This window comes from Sceloporus undulatus, chromosome 2, assembly GCF_019175285.1.
Source record: "Sceloporus undulatus isolate JIND9_A2432 ecotype Alabama chromosome 2, SceUnd_v1.1, whole genome shotgun sequence".
Taxonomy (NCBI): Eukaryota; Metazoa; Chordata; class Lepidosauria; order Squamata; family Phrynosomatidae; genus Sceloporus; species Sceloporus undulatus.
This window is the reverse complement of record NC_056523.1, coordinates 146,678,950-146,693,636: the sequence shown is the minus strand read 5'-3', so window position 1 is coordinate 146,693,636 and position 14,687 is coordinate 146,678,950. Positions and strand designations below refer to the sequence as shown.

The following is a 14,687-nucleotide window of genomic DNA, read 5'->3' as shown; positions in this document are numbered from 1 at the left end:
AGCTTTCTTCTTGTCCTTGCCCTCTACTAGCACTGGTTCTAAGGACTCTCCGAACAGCTTGGAGCCAAGGAATGGGGTAAAGGCCAAGTTCTGCTTGGATTTCGAATCCACATTCCAGCTCTTGAGCCAGAACTGCCTGCGACTGCCACGGCCGCTGCCTGGGCTCTAGCGCACTGTTGGATTGTGTCTAGGGTGCCGTCGGCTGCAAAGGCTGCCGCTCTGGCAATTTTGTTAACGGTCTGTTTGACCTTGGTATCTGGGTTGGGTATAAGGTCCAGGAGTTGACGGGACCACTGGAGGGTGGCTCGCATTACCATCGAGACGGTGGTTGCGGCCCTTATGGCAATGGATAGGGCCTCATGGGCCTTCTTTAGTGCTCCGTCGGCCCTACGGTCCTCTGGGTTTCTGAGAGTGTCCTCCCCGTCCCTGCTGAAAACAGCTGATGAGACGAGCGCTGACACAGGGGCATCCACGGATGGGACCTTGAGTCTGTCCATGACGGCTGGCTGAAGTACGTAGTACTTGCGGGTAATGCCGTGGTTGGACCTGGCAGAGGCTGGCTTAGCCCACTCATCACTAATGATTTGCATGATGTTTAGAGGGCACAGGATTTGTTGGACTGGCAAGACCGGCACTGGGAATAAATCCTCACTCATCCTGGGTAGGTCTGAGTCGGGGGCAGGAGTGGCCTGGCCCGTAGGAGTGTCAAGGCCTAAGGTCTTGGTTGTCTTTTTTATAAGCGGCACATAGTCCTCCTGTTTAAACAGACGAGAGGACAAATGGGGGTCTGACTTGTTGTCTCCTTCATCATGTGACAGTTCGCCCTCCTCTGCCTCAGAGGCTGAGAGGATGTGAGTGTCCTCCGGGATTTCATCCTCGGAGGACAGCGCAGTGCAAGGGCGCTTGCGGCTAGAGACCTTGGTGTATCTAGCGTGCTTGGATGGTGGGAGGATAGAGTGCTCCGAATCGGAGGAGCATGAAGCCCCTTCATCATCCCCCTCAGAATCGCCGGCCCCTGCCTGGCTTAAGGGAGTCTGGTTGGGGGAGGGACTGTATCCCTGGTTGGGGAGCTCCGCTTTCTGGGAGCTTTGCGCCCCAGCCCCTCTCTGGCCTGGTCTGTGGCCTGGAGGTGGCTAGCGGCGGCGGGGGCCTCTTTGGCAAAGGAGTCTGCCCGCCCAGCTGTGGCTGGCGCCGACCTCGCACGGGTAAGGAGTCGGCGGGCACTGGTCTCTGGCTGGCGAGGGCGGTGGCTGCCATGGGCGTTCGCGCGGCCAAGATGGCGGTGCCCATCGGCGGCCGCATGGCCAAGATGGCGGCACCCATGCGCGGCCGCATGGTACCTCTGGGGTACTTCCGGGTCATCCGGAAGTGGGTGGGACGACGGCCGGTCAACATGGCGGCCGCCATGAGCCGCCTGCATGTGGCCTGTGCTGCCCAGGGGGGAAGCCCAGTGCCATCCCCCACCCGCCCGGAAAGGAGTCGCCGGGGAAAAAGGTCTGTGGAGGCATGGGCCCCGGCCACATAAGGAGCGCCCCCCCCCCAGGAAAGTGGCTGCCCCCGAAGCAGAGGTGCTGGCCTCGCGAGCGCGCGAGCCGGCGCCTTCGACCCGTCCCTGGGTTGTCCTGGAGGTGGAGGAAGCCTCCTGCTCTAGGAAGGCCTTGAACCACCTTAACAACTGTGGCGGTGGGGGAGAGTTACTCACGTCCTCCTTGCCGGTCGCAGGTGAGGGCTCTCCCTCTTCCGACCACCCCTGGGTCGTCTGGGAGTCCCTCGTCCTGACAGCGGAAGGGAGGGCTTCCTCCTGTCGCTGCAGGCGCGCTTCCACTTGCAGGGTCGATGCTGGTGATGCCGCTCGGCGAGCAGCCGGCAAACCGGGGCTGGCCCGGGCAGAGTGGAAGCGAGCTCCCCTGTGGCTCTGGCCTCCCTGTCGGTAGCCATGTCCCTGGAGGGGGGGGAGTAGTGGGAGGTTGAGAAACAAAGGCAGGAGGTAGGGAAAAGGGGCCTGTTTTTATCTTTTTTTTTTTGGTAAGAGAGGGAAGGAAAGAGAGGAGAGAGAGGAAAAGGGAGCCAGGCGAGTCTGGGGAGCCAGCGATGAAAAAATCTGAAGATGGATGAAATACGTCCTACCAGGTGTGAGGTAGGAAGAAGACTGGGGTTCCTGGGTAGCTCCGCCCGCAAGGGCGGGGGGGCCAGAGCCCCGGTCATGCCTTTGTCTCTTTGTTTCCTACCTGCCTACCAGGAGCCGAGTGGGCGGAGCCACCCAAGTTCAGGATGCTCGGCCCCTTCTCTGCTGCTAAAAGAGCTGGTTTTGTATACATTTGCATATACAGTGGTACCCCGGGATACGAATTGATCGCGTTACGAAATTTCCGGGATACGAAAAAGTTCCATTGGAAAAAACTGTTCCGGGATACGAAGGTTTTTTCGGGTTACGAATTTTTTTTCGGCGCGAAATTCAAACGCGCGGCTTGCCAGTGCTAACGGAAAGCCCTTTTCGGCTTGTGAAATGCATCGGGTTACGAACGCCGCGGCGGAACGAATTAATTTCGTAACCCGAGGGAGCACTGTATGTATTTTTTCAGCACTGTATTATAAAATTATTGCCTGTTACTTTTTGCCCAGTAACCTCCAAAGAGAACAGATGTACATTTGTCCTACCTTCCAAAGCCTCTTTGACCCAGTTGACAAAATCCCTCCGAAGTGCAAGCTCCTCAAGGCATCTACGACGGGGTTCAGTGATTCCTTGCAGTAGTTTTTTAGCATGCACCAATGCAGGACTCATGGAGGAGAGCTTTTCTTTTGCAAAGGCCTGAATTTCATCAGTCTGAAAAGAAAATTATATGGATGAAACTTAATGTTCTGCAAATCCTGCCTTTTCACTTTCAAGTTGTTTCCTGAAAACAACTTTGCAAAAACATAGCCGGCTGCAAAGGGAGCAGGGGAAAACTGCTCCTTGTGAGCGGTCCCTTCTGGACTGTGCCAGCTGCTGTCCTTAGGACTGTGGCCTGGCATTGATCAGAGGTAGATCAGGGTTAGAGTGGCACCCACTCCAAGCTGCCAGTCTAGTTGACCCCACTGATAAAACTGAGACTGATGGGAGTTCAAAGGTAGGTGAATAGGAAGCATGGGGAGTGGTCTCAATGCAGAGTAACAAAGTTACTTAGGCTGGTACATACCTGTTGGTAAGTCCGGGCTGGCAGCGGCCTAATTTCCTCCGGAGAGAAGCCAGCTTCACTCCAAAGGAAAAAGAACCCAGAAAAACCGGGGTCTTTTCCGCCACTATAGTTACATTGCGAGTGTGCCAATGGCACACTCATGACATAACTGGCACTGCACGACATGCAGATCATATGCATCCATTATGTCATAATGGTGGCACCTGTGTACATGGGGTACTGCCATTATTTTGCAGCCAGTACATGCTAGGGTTAGGGACCATATGGTTGCCACGCAGCCCCTAACCCTAACTGAGCCGCCGCCACACCACAAAGGGCCCATCTGTCATGGGCCTTAGTTAATAATGGTGCAAGCAAATGCTAAGTATGTTGGTATCACAACGATGGGATGTATACTGATCATTTCCAATCTCTTGCCACTGTTTTGTTTTCTGTATTTGTTGACATATTTTGATTAACATTGGAATTGATTCTGTTTGTGTGGTTCGTAGAAGCTTAATTGGGGTATCATCTATTCTTGGTGATTTATTATTTCCAAATTCTCTGAGCGCTACTTCCACCTCATTTTACAAAATTGAGGGTTCATCTTCATATGGTTCTTCATTCCGAGTGTCATTAGTTGTTGGTTTTTTTTGTCTCTTTTCTATAGCTCCTCTGTGTATTACTTCCATTGTCTTTTTACTTCATCTTGATTGTTTATTATGTTCCTCTTCTGATCGTAGAGCATCCCCACCCTTGGTTTAAATTCCCGTTTGAGTTCACAGATCTTGTGAAAGAGGTCTCTCATTCTTCCTTTTTTGTTGTTTTCCTCTATTTTTCTGCATTGTTTATTATAGTAATTATCTTTACCATTGCACACTAGTTATTTAACAGCTGCATTCGTGGCTCTGGTTCTGTTACTGTCTCCCTTTTCTTTTGCTTCTTTTATCTCCTTTACAGCTAGAAGTATTTCTTCTGTTATCCACTGTTTCTTCTCTTTGTTTTTGGCCACAGATAGTGTCTTTCTGCATTCTTCCTTGATTATGTCCCTGGCCTCTATCCATACCTTCCCTGGTTCCCAATCGATTATGTTTAATAAAGCAAATATGTTTGTCACATTATCTGTAAATTTTGTTGATATGTTCATCAGGTCACATTTTGGTATTATGACTGGTTTTTTTCTCTCTTCTTCACCTTTACCTCATGATCTGTGCCACCGTCAGTGACTGGTCTAGTGTTACTGCAAACAGAACTCCTCCATCTTCTGCTTCCAATTATGTAATCTATTTGATTTTTGTACTGATCATGTAGTGATGTCCATGTGCACAGTCTTCTCTTTAGTTATATGAAGAATGTATTTGCAATGAACAGGTTGTTGGCCTCACAACATTCTATCAGTTGTTCGCCTGCTTCATTTCTTTGTTCCTAGTCCAAATCATCGAACAGTTTTTGAGTCTTCTTTGCTTTCTACTTTAGCATTTCAGTTGCCTATTAATATCAAACAATCCTGTGTGGTCAATTTCTTTGTGGACTGGATCATAGAATCTCTCATTTTCTTCTTCTTCTTCTGCATATGTGGTGCATATAAACTCGTCCCTCCACATTCACAGACTTGAGATTTGTGGTTTTGGTCCTTCTCAGACGGCAAATGGGGAAGACAAAATGGGGCCTGTGTGGGAGTGCGTGGCCCCATTATAATCAATGGGGTTTGATTATCTGCGATATTTCCAATTCACAGGGGGAGTCCAGTACGGATCCCTGTGAATCAGGAGGGTCGAGTGTACTTGGATTGTGATAATATTTATAGGTTTTCCCTGAAGCCTTATTGACGTGATTCGGTATGATTTTGCATTGTAGACTTTGACTGCTTTTGCTACATCTGTCTGGATTATGAAAGCCACCAAATTTCTTCATTTCTTTTCATTTCCTGAGTAGAACACTATGTAGTTTTCTGAGTCAAAATTCCTGTCCATTTTAGATCACTTACCCTTTGAATTGCTATTATTATTATTATTATTATTATTATTATTACGTTTATTAATACATAGCACTTTAAAAAGGAGAAAAACAATCCAAAATAAAAACAAAAGTATGGTAATGGTGCGCAATCTAAAACCACAACCAAGATTATAAAATTAATAAAATATTACTATGACAAGGTTAAAACAACTGTAAAATTATAAATTAATACAAATAATATGGACAAAAATCAAAATGAAAGTTGGAATGCTTCCCTGAATAGCACAGTCTTTAATTTAGACTTAAAGTAGTCTAGAGAGGTGATGGTCCACAAATTCATGAGAAGAAGATTCCAAAAATAGGGGGCAGCATGGGAGAAGGGGCGTATCTGAGTAGGGACAGAGGAAATCCTTGGCTGAATCAGCAGCCCCGAATCACTAGAGCGCAGAGCATGAATAGGAAGATAGGGGGAAGCAAGTGTTGACAAGTAGGTGGGGGCCAAACCGTGAAGGGCTTTGAAAGTTAGTAATAACAACCTATAATGGATTCTGAACGGGATCGGGAGCCAGTGAAGGGATGACAATAACAGAGAGACATGATCATAATAGCGGGCGAAAAAAATTATCCTAGCGGCAGTGTGTTGTACTGAAATCAAGGGGGCAAGATGGGAAAGAGGAAGCCCAGTTAGCAAAGAATTACAGTAATCCAGGCGTGAAATGACCAGTGCATGAACCAAAGTCTTAGCAGTAAAAACTGAAAGAAAACACTTGATTCTCGCAAGATTATAAAGAAAGAAACGACATGAATTTGCCATGGCCTGAATCTGAGGAACGAATGAAAGGGAAGAATCGAAAATGAAACTAAGACTACGCGCTCCCTTCACAGGTTGAATGTTAGTGCCACTAACTGTGATATAAAATGAATAATGCAGAGTTGGCTTCGGCAGTAAAACAAGTAGCTTGGTCTTATCCATATTGAGCTTACAGCACCGACGGAGCATCCATGCAGAAATAGCAGATAAACATGATGACACTCACTGTTCAACATTCAGAGTGAGTTCCGGAATGGAAAAATACAGTAGGGTGTCATTAGCGTATAAGTGATACTGAAAACCGTAGGAGCCAATAAGGTTACCTAGGGACAAAGTATATAGAGAAAATAACAATGGGCCCAAAACAGAGCCCTGTGGAACGCCAATGGACAGAGACATAGAAGCAGAGAAGCAATCACAGCTAATGACCGATCAGAAAGGTAGGATCTGAACCAGTTAAAAACAGAATCAGAAAATCCAAGATCCTGGAGCAGATCCACCATAAGACCATGATCAACAGTATCAAAGGCAGTGGAAAGATGAAGAAGAATCAATACAGAATAGAGATTTTTCGATTTGGCCAAGGGAAGATCAGCAGTAATCTTGACAAGAGCTTCTCAGTCAAGTGTAATGGATGAAAGCCAGACTGAAAAGGATCCATTACAGAGTTAGTGGAAAGAAATTCTAGATAATGAGAATAAACAGTACGTTCTAGAACCTTAGAAAAGAAAGGCAGGAGTGAGATTGTCCGATAATTAGAGAGGGAAAGCGGGTCGAGTGAGGGCTTCTTGAGAATGAGAGAAACCAAAGCATGTTTGAAATCAGAAGGAAAATAACTAGTAGAGAGAGAAAGATTAATAATAGAAAGAAGAGTAGGGAGAATAGAGGGAACAACCGAACTTAATAGGCAAAAGGGAATAGGATGAAGAGAACAAGTAGATGAGTCAGACAATTGCACCAGCTTAGCTAGTTCATCCAGAGATAATGGGGGGAAAGTGGAAAATTTTAACAATATGGATGGCTGACATACTGCAACAAGAGACGAACTGGGGACTTCCATAGAAGAATGAATTAAATCAATCTTAGCAGTGAAGTGAGAAGCAAAGTCGTTGGGAGAAAATGAAGGAGGAACTGATGGAGATGAGGGTTTTAACAGAGAATTAAAGGTTGAGAAAAGATGCTGAGGCCGTTGCTCATTAGCACTAATTAGTGATGCATAATAATTCTGTTTTGCCAGGGAGATAGCATGCAAATAAAAAGAAAGAACAAATATATAATGAATAAAGTCAGTCAATTCCCTGGACTTTTTCTATAGATGCTCAGCTGCTCAAGAACAAGATTGGAGATACTGAATAACTAGAGTAAGTAAGGGCTGTGGCTTAATTGAAGAAGCAGTGCGAGTCAGTAAAGTGGCAAAACTGTCAAGAGTAAGGGATAAGGTTGAGTTAAATAAAGAGACAGCTGAGTCCACAGAGCTGCCAAGACTTAAAGAAGATAAAAAGGCCCGTTACAGACCGCCTAAAAGCGGTGGGCTTCCGGCGCTGCTGGTTGCTCCGCGAGGGAGCCGTAGCAGCCAAACCGCACGGCTCCCGCGCGGAGCAAAAAAGAAGCCCCAAAATGGCGCTTCTTCCCACGGTGAGGTTATGACGCCGTGAGGTGCCAATGGCGCACTCGCAACGTCATAAGCGCAGCGCGACGTGCGGACGCTATTTGTCCGACACATAATAATGGCAGCACCTGTGTGTATAGGGCGCCGCCATTATTACGCCCCCGTCACGTGCTAGGGTGAGGCCGGTGTGGACGCTAGGTCCTCGGCCAACCCCTAGCACGTGATGGGGGCGCCTCAAGAGCCCGTCTGTAACAGGCCAAAGAATCCAGTGCCTGGCCAAATGCCTCAGGATTCATAGAGTGGAGGTTTCAAAAAGAACACCGAATAATCCGGCGAGGCGGCGGGCAATGAGTGAGGGAAAAGGAAATAAGATAATGGTCTGATAACGGAAATTCAGTAACTATGTATTCAGAAAGTACATATTTTTTAGTCAAAACTAAATCAAGGCAATGTCCAAGAGAGTGAGTAGGTGACCTGGTGCAGAGTTCCAAACCAAAGATAGCAGAGCACTAAAACGAGTGGCTGTAGGATTATTATGATCGTTCATATGGATATTAAAGTTCCCCATGATTAGGATTGGGACTTCATTTGACAAGAAATACGTCAGCTAAGAGTCAAAGTGAGAGAGGAACTTGGCTGATGGACCAGGTGGATGATAAATGACTACAACACACAGTTGAAGAGGTGAGAAAAGTTTAATAGCAAGAAACTCAAATGAAAAGTTGGCGGAAACGATAATACTTGTAATTGGCATTGACTAGATAAAAAATGCCAACTCCCCCACCTCTACCCTCTTGGCGACTAGAATGGGTAAGAGAAAGGTTGCCAAATGAAGGGGCAGCTGATGTAACAGTGTCCTGAGGGGAAATCCAGGTTTCACTAAGGGCAAGGAGATTAAGGGATCTAGAAATAAATAAATCATGGATTGCTTCTGCCTTGAGGGCAGTTGATTGGCAATTCCAAAGGGAACAGGCAAAAGGAAGTTGAGAGGGAGGAAGACTTCTAATATGTATTAGACTGCAATGGTAAGCAGGAGTCATAAGAGAAGGAAAGTTAACAGAATTAAGATCAGCAGCAGAGGAATAAGCAACAGAGAGAACAAGTACAGTGATCCCTCTCCTTACGCGGGGGATCCGTTCCGGATCCTCCTGCATAAGGGAAAATCCGCTATGCTCGAGCTCCACAGAATAGAATATACCTAATCCCAGAAAGTCAGGCACATTCCTATTAAATAAATTTGGTTTCAAGCTGAAAAACTTGCTTTACGATCTTTGCTCAGGATCAACTCTTCTCTAACCTCTTCCTCAGACAGTGAAGTGAAAGCCTGAAAATCTTTAATACCTTCAGTACAGATTGAGGAACGCCTAGCTCTGGATTTCTCTACTTTTGCTCTAGACCACCTGATGGATTTGTTAACTTTATGACTGTTACATGAGACTTCTTACTGCCAAGGCAGTATAGCTGTATTTTCTCAAGTTCATCATGAGCCCAGCTGCCTGCTAAGCCAGCAGCAGCTGTCCAGGTAAAGTGAATTTAATAATGTTTCAACAGGAAATGAAAGGGCTAAATTTAAGCTTTCATTATACTATTACACCTTTCAAACTTCTGGAGGTTCATTTTCTATATAAGTTCTGTGCCTGCTTGTTCCTGAACAACTCACTATGTGCCCTTTAAAGATTTAGTAAACTCTCTCTTGCTCTAATAAATTTATACTGTATAGTAAGCATAAAATTTATTTTACCACTGGATAATGAAACAGTGGACTGGGAAGGGAGCCCACTCCAGCTCTCATACATTGAACAACAACAGAAGCAAAGGACACACATGGAAACAAAGATAGAAAGAGGAAGCCATTCTGCAAAAGGAACAACACTTGTTCCTCCAGGATGCTGATGCATTGTCACAAAAGCCCGCTCATTACTATGCTGTGATAGTCATCCTACAACATTCAGAAGCCCTGAACAACTAAGTATCTACTGGGAAGAAAAGCAGTAGCCAATCATAGTTGGAACCATGGTTTCAACAAGTTCTGCATGGCCACCAGCAAAACACTCTGAAATGGCTAACAGCACTAAAACGAGGTGGGGGTGGGGATAGGCAAAGGAAGACTAAATTTATCTCTTCAAAGACTAAGATGGTAATGAGAATAGGATAAAAAACTAGGGGCCTCAAGACAGATGCAGAAACATTTGAGATAAGCAGCACTTTAGATTGTCACCTTCTTTTCATTTGTTTAGCCTTTCTTCTGTTCTCTAAGAAGCAAATATGCTTACAACATTGCAGAGGGGGAAAAATAACCATAAGGAGAAAGGAGGCAGCTCAATTCCACGAGGAAATGCTCAGTTTAAAAATATCTTATCTCCTACTGGACAGAACAGAGAATATCTTTCATATCTGAACAATTAGATGCCACCAAGACAGAGAAGGCCCTGAATTTAGTACTATAAAATTCACACTGAATTTTTTTGAAAAAAATTTAGTACCTAAAGCAGTGAACTATATTGCCTAGATCAGTGAACAATATTGCACCCAACCCACATGAAATTTACCTATTCTGACATTTTTCTGCTGCTAAAAACTGCAATATAAAATGCATTTTTGTGGTTTTAGAAGTACATTTTCAAAACATTTTAGTTGCCTGGGCAGCCTTTTGAATTGTGGTTAGAAACAGATGTACTTACAATGTACAGTAAACGTTGCAGAATTTGGAAGTTACCAGACAGGTTCAAACCTTCTCTGATCTTGTCAATAACCTTAGCCGAGTCGACAGCCAAATGCAATTCATGGTACTGTTGGATCTGCTGAATCCTTTCATAGACCCATTCTCCTCTATCTTGAGACTGGAGATCACACATAATCTGAAAATCCTTTTTCAGTTCCTCATAATGGTTAGTAAAGTCTTTAAAGAGAGCATCCACTTCAGCAAACATGAGCTCCCCAGATTTTAGGCTATTATAAAGCCTACGGAATTCACTGTAACAAGGGTCAAACAAGCAGCGAGGCACTTCATCCAGATCCAATGTGTCAATTTCCTCTTCATCAGTCTTCTCCTCATCAATCTGCTCTTCATCGATCAAATCCTCAGATGCATTTACCAGCTGTTTGGCTGCCCACTCCCAGCAATACTGGAAGACATGGCTGTCTTTATAATGGTCCACAATTCCAGATATGCTCTTCAGGGCTGGACTTAGATGGTAATAGGTCTCTATTTTATCAATATTATTAGAATTTGAATGCCTCACATTCACAATATCATTCAAAGCTTTTGAGGCCAGATTTTCACTGTGCTTCTCCTCCATTTCAGCGATATTCACTGGAAAAAAAAAAGTCATAACGGGACTAATTTTTAAATTATTTAACCTTTCAGGTTTTCTTCATAGCGATTCATATCATACCACCAAATACTAATGCCAAAAATAATACATATACTCATGTATAAGTCTAGAAATGTATGTAAAAAATTGACCTTACAAACTTTAGTTGACTTATCCACGGCTCAATGTAAGTACTGTATTTTAACTCTTATTTTAAAAAAAGGAACCATCCCCTGGTGAAAAGCAAGAGTGTAATCTGTCCTGGAAGCACTGACCCTCTCTCATCCAGCCAGCCTTTAGTGTGAGCACAAGCAGTTATGCCTACTGGAACTTTTTAGGTTCTCTGGCATCATTTTCTGTTGCTTCATCCTTTAGATCCTTTGTTACACGATGCTACTTTTTACCCTCGACTTATCCAGGGGTCATACCAAAATCCTTAATTTTGGCCCCCAAACCTGCCCTTGACTTATACATGAGATTCACTTATAGTCAAACATATACAGTAGTTTACATTTTCCCCACTTTCCTACACAGAAAATTCTGCTTTTCAAATATTATTTTCTATTTCCTTCTCATTCACATCCTGCTGTATTTCAACTCCAAACTTCAGGAACAAAGAAGAACTCAGTTGCAAAGGAAAACATTCATATTGTTAAAAATCACCTTTTACAGAATCTTGCACCTTCCTGCACATGTCCAGGAGGGATCCCAAGTGTTTTTTCTCTTTTTTGATAGTAAGTAATTCTTGAAACCTCAAATCAAGCATTTCTCCTAGCTCCAGTTTATGATCTGGTATTTCCCCAGATGGAAGATTCCTGGATTCTGAAATGAAAATGGATAATTACACCGAGTCATATAAAATTCTTCCCAATTTGTCCTTTTTATTATAATATTAGGAGCCAAATGGAATGTTCAAATTCCAACTAGGGCAGACTTACTGTTATCAATGCAAGCTAAATTTGGTTGATTTCATTGGTCTATGTTAGCTGGGACTGCAAGTGAATTTAGCTCTAGGTCTTTAAGTAAAGATTTATCAGCTCTCAAAATAAGCTTTTTTAAAGACAATCAAACTCTTGTACTTTGATATTTTCCAGTGTCCAGGCCTGCTGGCTGAGGTCTCAAGTTAAGGGGTAATTAGCACCCTCAGTCCTGTTTCATATTGTTCTGCTCCATTTCACAAGTGAAACACACAGGCCAAATAAAGCGGTTTCAAACCACTTTGGAAGTGGGATGTTTAGATGACACACACCTCCAAACTGAGTAGAAAATGCGTTGAAGCTGCACTTTGGGGCTAAAATTTGGAGCAAAAAGAAGCTGGAATATTTTCACCTAGCCTGGAAATGCACACCTTTGCAGTTGCATATAGATTCCCCGATGCCAGAGTGGTTCTGAAGGAGTGATCTTTCCTAATTCTAAAGTTGAATATAAACACCCTGATGCAGGAGCACATTAAAAAAAAAGGACAGAACCAATGTACTCAAGCGGTCAGGGTAGCAAAGCAAAAAATAAATAAAAGTGTGACACCTCCAATGGATATAAGCAGAACATACACAGACCAGACACTACAAGAGGGGGCGCAGGATGAAGAGGGCATGTGGGGGGGGGGATTGTGCTTTGCCAGTGTTTTACAGGGCACACCGATGTTCTGATGTGTGACTGTGTGGCCTTTCAAAGGGGGCAGCCATTCAACTGGATGGCACCTAGGCAGCAGGCAGTCACCAGCGGCGTGTTTGTGCAATAGTGCACATGGATGGTGGGGGAAGCAACAAAAAAAAAACACACAAAAAAAACACACAAAAAAAACCAGTGGTGCAGCTTGATGCCACACCATGCAGTTGAGCCATACACATTTGGGCCACCTTGGCAGCAACTGGTGCAGTCAGTGGAGATTCAAACTGCTTTGGGAAAAAGCAGATTTGAGCTGCTTTTTCCTTCCCATCTGTTTCACCCCTACTGTATATCCAAGAAACTATGGAGCTAATAATTTCTTTCCTGCTCCGTATTAAATATCCACTCCCTCTCAAAACATTCACTTTTTAGGCCGTGCTCCTCCATATATGAACTGACACAACAATTGAGTCAACACACAATTTCCAGCTGCAATTGGTGGCCATTACAGAGTACCAGCTGGCACCACAATTTGTCAGTACCTTTCTGCTTCTTTGGGAAAAGCCAATCCTTTTCCTGCACATGCTCCAGCCCAAGACATTTACTGGAACACTCTTTCATGAACGGGGGAAATGTTTCAAATTAGATTATGCTTATCACAACATGTCACAAGCCTGCATCAGCTAAAAGCAATCAACATACAAATGTAAAACTATGTATTAATCTACCAGTCAGCTAAACTAAATATATGATTAGACTGGCTTTAATTAGGTGGCATCATGACATTTTACCATCTTTCCTCTATATGTATGTTTGTGTGTGTGCATATGCAAACCTGTTTGCTTAATTCACTAATGGACAGAATTTGCACAAACTTACTCAATTCACAAATGGACAGAAACTGTTTCTTGTACTTTGCAACTAGTTCCAAATGTCTGACAAGAATTTGGCCTTTTTCAAGGTTCAATAAAACTTCCATATATACAGAGTCAGCAACAGCCATTAGCTCCTGAGCTTCATCAGTAAGTTTCTCCAAAATGTTGCCATCTGCACCTGTTAAGAGTACAATCAAGCAGAGAATCAATACCATTGGGCTTTAAACTGCTCAAGTTAGCTTTCTCTCCATTTAACATGGAAATAACTAGATACAAGATAAACCGATTTGAGTATTTCTCAATTCATCCATGTTTCAACAGCTAATATTTCATTTTGCCACTTAACTTAAAACAACTGTAATTCATTATTATTTTTTTCAAATAAAAAAATAAAGTATGACAGCTACAGGAAGTTTGGATTACTGTAACACACTCTATTTGGGCTGCCTGCAATAATGTTTGGAAAACTTCAGGTAATGCATTATTATCCCAAACTGGTGACAGGAAGCACACAATTCCCTTGTTGCAACAGCTCTACTGCCTTGGGGTCTGTTTCCAGATATAATTCAAAGTGCTGGGTATGACTTATAAAGTCCTAGATGACTCAGGTCCAGATCAACTGATCATATTCTCCCATATGAACCTGCCTCTGTTTTTAAGATTTTCTGTGAAGGCCATTCTCTATCTCACCAGCCTCACAGGTATATCTGCTGGGACACAGGAGAGGGTCTAGATGCTCCAAAGCTGATGAACACCCTCTTTGCTATCCTTTCACAGACAGATGAAGACTTATTTGCTGTATCACTATAGGTTGACCTCACATATAAGCTGAGGGCAGGTTTGGAGGCCAAAATTATGGATTTTGATATAACCCATTGATAAGTTAAGGGGGAAAAACTTAAGGGCATGTAACAAAGGGTTTAAGCAAAGGAAAACAATGCTAAAGTATTTACAAAATTTCAGCAGGTATAACGGTTTGTGCTCATCCTAAAGACTGGATGGATGAGAGAGTGGAGGGGGGGTGGGCAAGGTTTCCAGAACAGGTAACACTCTTGACTTTCACCAAGGGATGACTCCTTTTTTATAAGAATTAAAGTACAGTACTTACATTGATCCAAGGTTAAATCAACTCAGATTTTTGGGGTCAATTTTTCCCTAAAATTTCTAGATTTATACATGACTATATACAGTATTTATTTATTTGTGGCAGGGCTTTGAGGGCTAATTGCTCATGAAGAAAGGGCATTTCACAATGTCTCTCTCTCCCTCCCTCTCTGGCTTTTCTTCGCGAACAAAGATTCAGGAAGGTCTCATCCCACATTTTCTACAAGCGCATTGATGACTAAAAAGGCCAAT

General features: G+C 43.7%; 1 protein-coding gene across 1 annotated transcript in view; it reads right to left on the bottom strand.

Moving 5' to 3' along the window:
* Positions 1-14,687, bottom strand: part of RNF213 (ring finger protein 213) — a gene marked incomplete at its 3' end in the record, with an annotated part of 236,290 nt that overhangs the window by 126,066 nt on the left and 95,537 nt on the right. The window contains 4 exon segments of the mRNA XM_042447563.1: positions 2,659-2,824; positions 10,216-10,847; positions 11,512-11,670; positions 13,336-13,509. Coding sequence (XP_042303497.1) covers positions 2,659-2,824; positions 10,216-10,847; positions 11,512-11,670; positions 13,336-13,509 — 1,131 coding nt within the window.